A 9,841-nucleotide genomic window follows, 5' to 3' on the forward strand; every position below is an offset into this window, starting at 1 on the left:
TATAAAATCTAATATTACAAAAATCATCAGGGGAACTCTGGTGGCCTAGTGGCAAGAAGCTTCAACTACAATCCCAGAGGTGCACGGTTCGAATCCACCAGATACTCTGCCGGGGAAGGAGGGGCAATCTCCTCCTGTACCAGTCAGATCTGATTTGATGGTACACGCACACAAAAATAATAAAATAAAAATTTTTTTTTTAAAAATCATCAAAGAAAATGTGGAGTAAATTAGCAGTTCTAATGATAAGACGCTGTACGGCAATCCCAAAGGAGCATGGTTCAAATCCACCAGCTCTTCTGCAGGAGAAGGACAGGCAGCTTCATTCCTTGCAATTTACTGCCTCTGAAAACCTGCTGCTGGAGGGTCAAGTAGATAGATGTCAGTTACGAACTGGCAGCAACAGCAACAAAGCTACAATACAGATCATCAAATGTAACTGATGCAAAGGCAACAGAGGATAAATTTGATGACTGGGCCTTCTTCAAAATTAAAAAATCCTTACACACATTAAAAGACTTCTCCAAAGAGTAAAATTATAACTTTCAGAGTAGGGAAAAATTATTTGGCAACAACAAAGAAACAAATCTGGCCAGGGACTAATTTCTAAAAATTACACAAAATTCCAACACTTCAACCAAAAAATACCCAGCCCAATTACAAATCAGGCAAAATAGTTGACTAAACACTTCACCAAAAACCACCTTCAGATGGCCAACAAACACATAAAGAAATCTACTATTAGAGAGATGGAAATCAGAACTGTAAGATACCATCTCATGCCGGCAAAAATACTGCTTCAATGTTCAATAAAACATCAAACAACAGAATTTCCTTCCCTACACTGCTGGTGGAAATGCAAAATGGTTCAACCGCTAAGGAAAAGAGTTTGGTGCTTCCTTACAAAGTTGGAAATAGAAAGACCATTTGATCCAGCAACCCCACTAGTATGTATGTATATTTCAAATAAACAAGAACTGCAACTCAAACTGATACACTCACATCCATAATTACTGTAACACCATTTATAATGGCAAAAACTGTCATCAACCCAAGCCTCATTAACAGATGGATGGCTGAAAAAACTTGAGTACATTTACACAATGGAGTATTCTATATCACTTAAGAGCTATCAGTAATTTTGTGAAATACTGCATGAAACTAGAATTACAGTGAGTGATAAAAATCAGTCACAAAAGGATAATGATAAGATCACTAATAAAAAAACCTAAGAAATGGTTTCTACACAGTTAGAATCAATCTTAAGGGGTTCCTAGAGAAGGAGGAGGACACAAAAATCTGACATGCTCACGTGCACTGCTTAGTGGTAAGGAACTATTTGCACTACCAACCCAAAGGGACATGGTTCAAATCGACCAGTTGCTCCTTGGGGAGAAAAGACAACCTACTCTCATGTGATTTACTGCCTCTGAAAACCCACTTGCTGGAGGATTAGCTGTCAATCAATTCTGACTCAACAACATAAACACATGTTGTGTGTGCGTGCACATATATACACATTAAACAAACTATAGATAAACATTCAAAACCTGAGAGAAGCAAACTCATTGCAAAAGGTCAAATATTAGGGAGCGCTGGTGGCCTAGCGGCAAAGAGCTGTGCTACAATCCCAAAGGCGCGAGGTTCAAATTCAACAGATGCTCTGGAGAAGGAGGTGCAATATCCACCTGTGCCAGTCAGATATGACTCAACAGTACACAATAAGACTCGGGTTGGTTTTTTTTTTTAAAAAAAGGTCAAATATTATATAACAACACATGTATGGAATATATGCCTGTACAGACAGAGACATTAAGGATTAAGGTGGGAAGGAGAAAGAATGAGGGGAAAATAATAATTTCTTTTTAAAGGCACTTCTACATACTGTAATGGAAATGAAGAAATATTTTTCAGGATAATCTATTATCTGATGATGATATCAAGGATATATAACTGGAATATCCCAAACTGAAGTATTTCCTGTCCCGGCTGTTGAATATGATATATTATCAAATCTCAAAACTAATGTAAAATCAAAGGAGGCTAAAAAAGGAAGCTTCTCATGTAGACCTACCCACTGGTGGTCCTAATAAACCTCACCTGAGGGGCAGAAGGGGTGGGGGAATTCCAATAGTATTCTAATAGGTACTATTATTATAACTGCTTTCCACACATGAAAAAGTAGGTTCCAAACTTGCCTCAGGTCACATAATAAGGACCCACACAATTATCTGACCCAAACTCTGCCCTGAACGACTTTGTACAGCACGGAAAAGAGAGGAATATGCCAACATGCAGTTCTCTCTTGGTGGTGAGATTTTTTTTCTTTTCCTGTATTTTTAAAATTTGTATCTTACATGTTATGTTTTAACTGTAGTTCATTTTTCAAAATCTTTCAGTAAATAAATAATTTCTTAACACAGCAAAATAGCTTTTTTGGTGTCCAGAGATAATCTGAAAAATACAAGCAACTTACATTTCCTCATCTTCATCCTCTTCATCCACCCAAACAGGCTTCTTCTGAGGTGGAAAAGTACCTTTTGCTTCATTTTCCACTTCCGAGTCTTCAGACTCCTCGTGTACTTGACTCTGGAGAAAACAACACACTCTGAAGCACTGAGTTTTTCACATCCCAGGATGGCACACACACACCCTTGTAGTCTCATGGCTTACAGAACGCTTTGTTTGCAGCTCTCTGATGAAATAATAGCATGGAATGTTACCACAGCAAGTAACAAGCAGATGCAGAAAATGAAGAGGCCAGAAAGTGGCACCATACCCTGGACAGACAAGGCAAGATGGAACAGTCAAAGAGACAAAGTCAATGTACTGAAGGAGAAGATCAAGTAAAACAAAAACAGCAAAAAGTAAGTTTCACGTAGGAAAAAAAGGAAGAACTACAGAAACTGTAGAGACCAGCATGATACAGAAAAACAATTGAATGTTACAATTAAGCTCTTATTCTTAGAAATACCTCCTTTCTTTTCCTATCTCCATACCTTTTCAACCTATATGCAGAACAGATTATCTGGGAGGCTGGGCTCTATGAGGAGAAATGTGGGGTCAAGATTGGTGGACGAATTATCAACAACCTGCCTTATGCAGATGACACAACCCTGCTTGCTGAAACTGAAGAGGACCTGAAGCGCCTGCTGCAGAGTGTCAAGGACTGCAGCCTACAATATGGATTGAGGCTCAATGTCAAGAAGACAAAGATTCTCACCACTGGACCAATTGGCAGCATCAGGATGGATGGTGAAGAGATTGAGATTGTACACAGCTTTAGTTTGCTTGGCTCCATAGTCAACAGTCTTGGCACCAGCAGCTAGGAAATGAAAAGGCGCATTGCCATGGGAAAGTCTGCTGTTAGGGACCTCTCCAAAGTACTGAAGAGCAATGGTGTCTCTCTGGAGACTAAGGTGCGTCTGATACAGGCCATGGTCTTCGCAATCACCTGTTATGCATCAGAGAGTTGGACAATGACCAAGGAGGATAGAAGGAGAATTGATGCCTTTGAGCTGTGGTGCTGGAGAAGAGTATTGAGAATACCATGGACTGCTAGGAAAACAAACAGATTCGTCCTGGAAAGGGTTAAACCAGGTGGCTCCTTGGAGGCAAGGATTCTGAGGCTCCGTCTAACATACTTTGGTCATGTTGTGAGGAGAGACCGGTCCTTAGAGAGGGACATCATGCTTGGGAGGGTGGAGAGACAGCGCAGGAGAGGAAGGCCCTCTATGAGGTGGACTGATTCGGTGATTGGGATAATTGGGATGGGAGTGTCAGAGACAGTGCGATTGGCACAGGACAGAGCGGAGTTTAGGGCTGTTGTACATAGGGTCGCTATGAGTCGCAGGCGACTCGACGGCACATAACAACAACAACAATGAAACTTTACAGACACTTTGGATTTCCATTCATTCATTGTTGCACGCTTTCTCCCTGTCTCTCCCCAACAGTTTGCTTTTCTCTTTGAAAAGTAAAAAAAAAAAAAAAAAGAATATTTCCTTTTTATACAATACCCCCTGCTCCAGTCCACTCCACTATGCAGTTTTCATCCTGGACTTGTCATGACAGTAACACCTAATCATATATTCTTCCTAAATAGTTCTCTCCCTGTTTTGTGTGTGTGTGCGCGTGCGCAGTCAAATTAGACCTGACTGGTACAAGAGGAGACTGTCCCTCCTTCTCCAGCTAAGTATCTCATGGATTCAAACTGCACACCTCTGGGACTGCAGTGCCCTCATCTGTTTCAATGCTGTATACGCTATTTATCGCCTCTTAGTATCCTCCCAACTCCAATGTCAGTCCTGCCTTATTACAGTGGCTCTATTCAGTATCTGTCTTTATGTGACTGAGATATTTCACTCAACATAATGTCCTCCAGGGTCACCCATTTTGTATAATTATTTCATTAATTTCTTGTTTTTCAATACAGCATAGTATTCCATCATGTGAATATACCACAGCTTCTCTATCCATTCGTTTGTTGATGGGCACTTGGGTTGTTTCCATCTCTTTGCTATTGTGAACAAAGCTGTAATAAACATGGGTGTGCATGTATCTGTTTGGATGTCAGTTATGGTTCTATTTCCAGCTTTTGGAGAAAGCGCCATACAGCCTTCTAGAGCGGCTGCACCATTTTACACTCCCACCAACAGTGAATAAGGGTTTCGCTTTTCCCCAACCTTGCCAGCATTTGTTACTTGCTGTTCTGTTAAATTTTGCTATTTATACTGGGGTGAGATGTTACCTTATAGTTGTTTTGAAATACTCCTTTTTAATTCTCTTAAGATTTTTTTGACCCTAACTCCTTGAGAAACTTTATACGCTTTAATCTAGGTAACAGACTAACACCAGAAAATGAGGTTGGACTTCTCCAAGTCACTTCATTTATGAGGGCCTACAATCCTTCAAAGTCCAGCAAATCCCACTTCCTACATGAAGTCTTAACAACTGTGTTTAATGTGGAGTTTTTACCCTCACTGGTGGCGTGTAGTCCCTATAGAATTGCTGCTAACCCAAAGGTCAAGCCTTTCAAGTAATTCAAATCCACTAGCAGCTTTGGGAAACCTTCTTCTATAAAATTTACAATTTAGGAAATTCTCTAGAGGATCAGTAATGAGTTCCTTCTAATTAGACAGCAACTGAATTTTTATTTCTAAAACCACCACACAATATTTTCCCAGATTAGTTCTCAAACTCTCATGTAGATTTAATCAGCACTCAAGAATATATGCTCAATTAGTATTTATTCAATTTTTACTAAGTAACCTGTCAGCAAGGCTATCCTTAGCTACTCTTTCTAAAATTCTGTAGGCTGCTACACAGCACTTAAAGCCTTTGTTAAATCGCTTGTTGTTGTTTTGGTATGTGCCGTCGAGTCCCCTGCAACTCATCCTGCTCTATCCTGTGCCAATCTTACTGTCTGGCACACCTACCCCCATTACTCCAGTCACTTATTCAATCCATCTCATGGAGGGTCTTCCTCTCCTGCGCTGTTCCTCCACCCTCCCAAGCATGACATCCCTCTTCAATGACTGATCCCACCCTGCAACATGCCCAAAGTATGTCAGACGAAGCTTCAGAATCCCTGCCTCTAAGGAGTAGCCTGGTTTTATCCTCTCCAGGCTGAACCTATCCATTCTCCTAGCAGCCCATGGTATACTCAACACTCTTTTCCAACACCAAAGCTCAAAGGCATCAATTCTTCCTCTATCATCCCTAGTCATTGTCAGCCTTCTGATGCATAGCAAGTAACTGCGAAGACCATGGCCTGTATCAGGCACATCTTAATATCCAGACTGACATCACCGCTCTTCAGTACTTTGGAGAGGTCTCTAACAGCAGACTTTCCTGTCACAATATGTATTTTAATTTCCTGGCTGATGGTGCCAAGAGTGTTGATTGTGGGGTCAAGCAAACTAAAGCTGTGAGCAATCTCAATCTCTTCACGATCTTTAATGATGCTGCCCAGTGGTGAGAATCTTTGTCTTCTTGATACCGAGCTTCACTCCATATTGAAGGCTGCAGTCCTTGACTTTCTGCAGCAAGTGCTTCAGATACTCCTCAGTTTCAGCAAACAGGGTTGTGTCATCCGCATAACTCAGATTATTAATGAGTCTTCCTCCAATTCTGATGCCACATTTCTCCTCATAGAGCCCAGCCTTCTAGATAATCTGTTCTGTATATAGGCTGGAAAGGTATGTAGCTAGGACACATCCCTGGCATACTCCCTTCCGAATTTTGAACCATGCAGTGTTTCCTTCCCCTGTTCTGATGACTCCCTCCTGGTCCAAGTATAGGTTTCGCGTTAGTACGATCAAGTGTTCTGGGATTCCCATTCTTCTCATAGCCAGCCAGAGTTTGTTGTGACCCACACAGTCAAACGCCTCTGCATCATCAATGAAACACAGACATTCCACTGGTATTCACTGCTTTCAGACAAGATCCATCTAACATTAGTTACAATACCCCTAGTACCACAACCCCTTCTAAACCCAGCCTGCAGTTTTTAAAAATCTCTTTGGTCACTAATATACTTGGATTTCACTTATTTCTTTCCTTCCTTTTGTCTCTGCTAGTACTACATAGGCTACATTAAAAGGCAGAGATTTTTTACCATGTTCTCCCCTGCGTAGAACAGTAACTGGAAATAAGACAGCATAGAACAAAAAGAATTTCAATTATTTTTTCTGTTTAAAAAGTTATTATCAGAAGCCAGCCCTCTCTGGCAATTCAATCCCACCAACAGCAAATTCCACAGGAACTATACATCACCAGTGAGGTAAAAGAAAACAACTTTACAGTAAGTGCAACTGTTAATATTTCATGTAGATGTCATAAGTATTTTTGGAGAAAGTTCAATAATCACTCAAGAAATGGGACTTTATGAAAGGATCAGAGGAAGAGGGATCAACAACCTGTGTTATGCAAATGACACAATGTTGCTCATTTAAAGTGAGGAAGACTTGAAGTGCTTGCTGAAAAAGTATCAAGAACTACAACATGATTGCATCTCAGTGTCAAGAAAACAAAAATCCTCAACACAGGAGCAATAGGCAATATCGTAAGAGATAGAAGATTGGAGTTGTCAACTATTTGATCTTATTTGGATCTGCAACCAATAAATACCCTTGGTACCAGCTGTCAAGAAATCAAGATGAGTTGCACTGGTAAAATTCTGTCCCCAAGGGCTTCTCTGAAGTTGTTGTTATGTGCCGTTGAGTCGTTTGCGACTCATAGCGACCCTATGCACAACAGCCCTAAACCCTGCTCTATCCTGCGCCAACCGCACTGCCTCTGACACACCCATCCCAATTACCCCAGTCACGGAATCAATAGAGGGTCTTCATCTCCTGTGCTGTCCCTCCACCCTCCCAAGCATGATGTCCCTCTCCAAGGACCCGTCCCTCCTGGCAACATGTCCAATGTATGTCAGACGAAGCCCCAGAATCCTTGCCTCCAAGGAGTAGCTTGGTTTAATCCTCTCCAAGATGAATCTGTTTGTTTTCCTGGCAGTCCATGGTACATTCAGTACTCTTCTCCAGCACCACAGCTCAAAAGCATCCACTCTCCTTCTGTCCTCCCTAGTCATTGTGCAACTCTCTGATGCATAACAAGCGATTACAAAGACCATGGCCTGTATCAGGCGCACCTCAGTCTCCAGAGAGACACCATTGCTCCTGAGTACTTTAGAGAGGTCCCTAACAGCAGACTTTCCCATCGTGATACGCTTTTTGATTTCCTGACTGTTGGTGCCAAGAGTGTTGAGTGTGGAGCCGAGCAAACTGAAGCTGTGAACAATCTCAATCTCTTCGCCATTCATCCTGACACTGCCAACTGGTCCAGTGGTGAGAATCTTTGTCTTCTTGGCATTGAGCCTCAGTCCATACTGAAGGCTGCAGTCCTTGACCCTTCACAGCAAGTGCATGAGGTCCTCCTCAGTTTCAGCAAGCAGGGTTGTGTCATCTGCATAACGGAGATTGTTAATAGCTCTTCCACCAATCCTGATGCCACACTTCTCCTCATAGAGCCCAGCCTCTCGGATAATCTGCTCTGCATACATGCTGAAAAGGTATGGAGACAGGATGCATCCCTGGCGTACACCCTTCCCAATTTTGAACCATGCAGTGTTACCCTGCTCTGTTCTGACTACTGCCTCTTGGTCCAAGTATAGGTTTCACATTAGCACAATTAAATGTTCTGGGATTCCCATTCTTCTCAGAGTCAGCCACAGTTTGTTATGATCCACACATTAAAATGCCTTTGCATAATCAATGAAACACAGACATTCTTCTGGTATTCTCTGCTTTCAGCCAAGATCCATCTAACATCAGCAACAATATCCCTAGTACCACGACCCCTTCTAAACCCAGCCTGGACTTCTGGCAATTCTCTGCTGATGTGCTGCTGTATTCCTGGGGCCTTATTTTTTGCTATTTCCTTCAAAGCAGCTTGAACTTCTAAAGATTATTATTGTCAGTTGGTTTAAAGACTAAGATGCATCTGACCCAAGCCACAGTCTTTTCAGCATCTGAAAATTGGACAATGACTAAAAATGATATCAATGTCTCTGAGTTGTGGTGCTGAACAAGAATGTTTAAAATAGGCCATGGACTGCCAAGAGAACAAACAGGTCTGGCCTGGAAAAAGTGAGCCCAAGGTGCTCCTTCGAGACAAAGATGGTAAAACTCTTGGGTCATGTTTTCAGGAAGGGCCAGTCCTTGAAGATTATCATGCTTGGGAAGGTAGAGTAAGATAGGAAGACCCTCAACGGGATAGACTGACATAGTGACTATGGCTTTCACTAGAAACAACATGCTCAAGTGTGTTGGAGATGATGAGACCGGCACAGGCAGGGTTCAGAGCCATTTGTTCATAGGGTCACTATGTGTCAGTCAATTTGACAGGTATATAAGAAGCCTCATTATTCTGCAATCACAGAGAACTGTCATTGCCAGAAAGCCTGTGCACGTGATAAATGAACACAATGCTTCTCAGAAGTTGGTGGGTTTAATAATGACCTGTTGTTATGTGCCATCAAGGTGCTTGCTGCCAGTAGGCCCAGTGGTTAGAATCTTTATCTTCTTGATGTTGAACTTTAATCCATGTTGAAGGCTGCAGTCTTTGACCTTCTGCAGCAAGCGCTTCAGGTCCCCCTCAGTTTCAGCAAGCAGGGTTGTGTCATCTGAATAACACAGGTTGTTGATTAATCTTCCTTCAATCCTGATGCCACATTCCTCATACAGCCCAGCGTCTGGAATGATCTGTTCTGCACATAGATTGAAAATGACCTAGGAAATCGCTAAATACAGATTCCAAGACCTTTGCCCACGAATTCTGGTTCCATAAAAGCAATGTTAACTGTGCCGTCCACAGTAACAAGACACACAGGGATTTGAGGCAGGTGATCAGCCCATACAAGCTTCCCGGCTTTTGAGGAAATAAGATTTTGACTCAATGACTGCACAGGATAGAAAAGAATCATCCTACTGGATTTCCAGGGCTGTAAATCCTTTAATCAGAAGAATGTCCCATCTTTCTCTTCGGGAGCTGCTGTCAGAGCAGCAAACCTTTTCATCAGCAACCAAGAGCTGACTGCAACCACGAGAACTCCCCGAAAAGCTGCGCAGGAATGCTAAGCCATTGCTGGATACCAGGCACGGTGACTAACACCACGGCCGGGAAAGGCGCGATCTTCCTCTCGAGCTCAGTTCGGGGCCCGGAGGCCGGGTACGCGCAGAGACGCCCCTCGGCGCCCGCGTTCTCGGGCTCCCTCCCACCTGAACGCTCCCGCCGCCGCAGGTCGCCCAGGCTCCGCCCCCGGAGCTCCGCCGCCCTC

The 9,841-nt window shown here is 42.6% G+C and overlaps 1 protein-coding gene across 1 annotated transcript in view; it reads right to left on the reverse strand.

Annotated features, from left to right (window-relative positions):
* Positions 1 to 9,841, reverse strand: part of UTP18 (UTP18 small subunit (SSU) processome component homolog (yeast)) — a 45,806-nt gene that overhangs the window by 35,521 nt on the left and 444 nt on the right. The window contains exons 2-4 of the mRNA XM_006889459.1: positions 9,657 to 9,838; positions 2,674 to 2,780; positions 2,477 to 2,589 (exon numbers count right to left, since the gene is read on the reverse strand). Coding sequence (XP_006889521.1) covers positions 2,477 to 2,589; positions 2,674 to 2,780; positions 9,657 to 9,838 — 402 coding nt within the window. The remainder of the gene's footprint in view (positions 1 to 2,476; positions 2,590 to 2,673; positions 2,781 to 9,656; positions 9,839 to 9,841) is intronic.

The sequence above is a fragment of the Elephantulus edwardii genome, unplaced genomic scaffold (assembly GCF_000299155.1).
Source record: "Elephantulus edwardii isolate Elephantulus edwardi_28Jun2011 unplaced genomic scaffold, EleEdw1.0 scaffold00077, whole genome shotgun sequence".
Taxonomy (NCBI): Eukaryota; Metazoa; Chordata; class Mammalia; order Macroscelidea; family Macroscelididae; genus Elephantulus; species Elephantulus edwardii.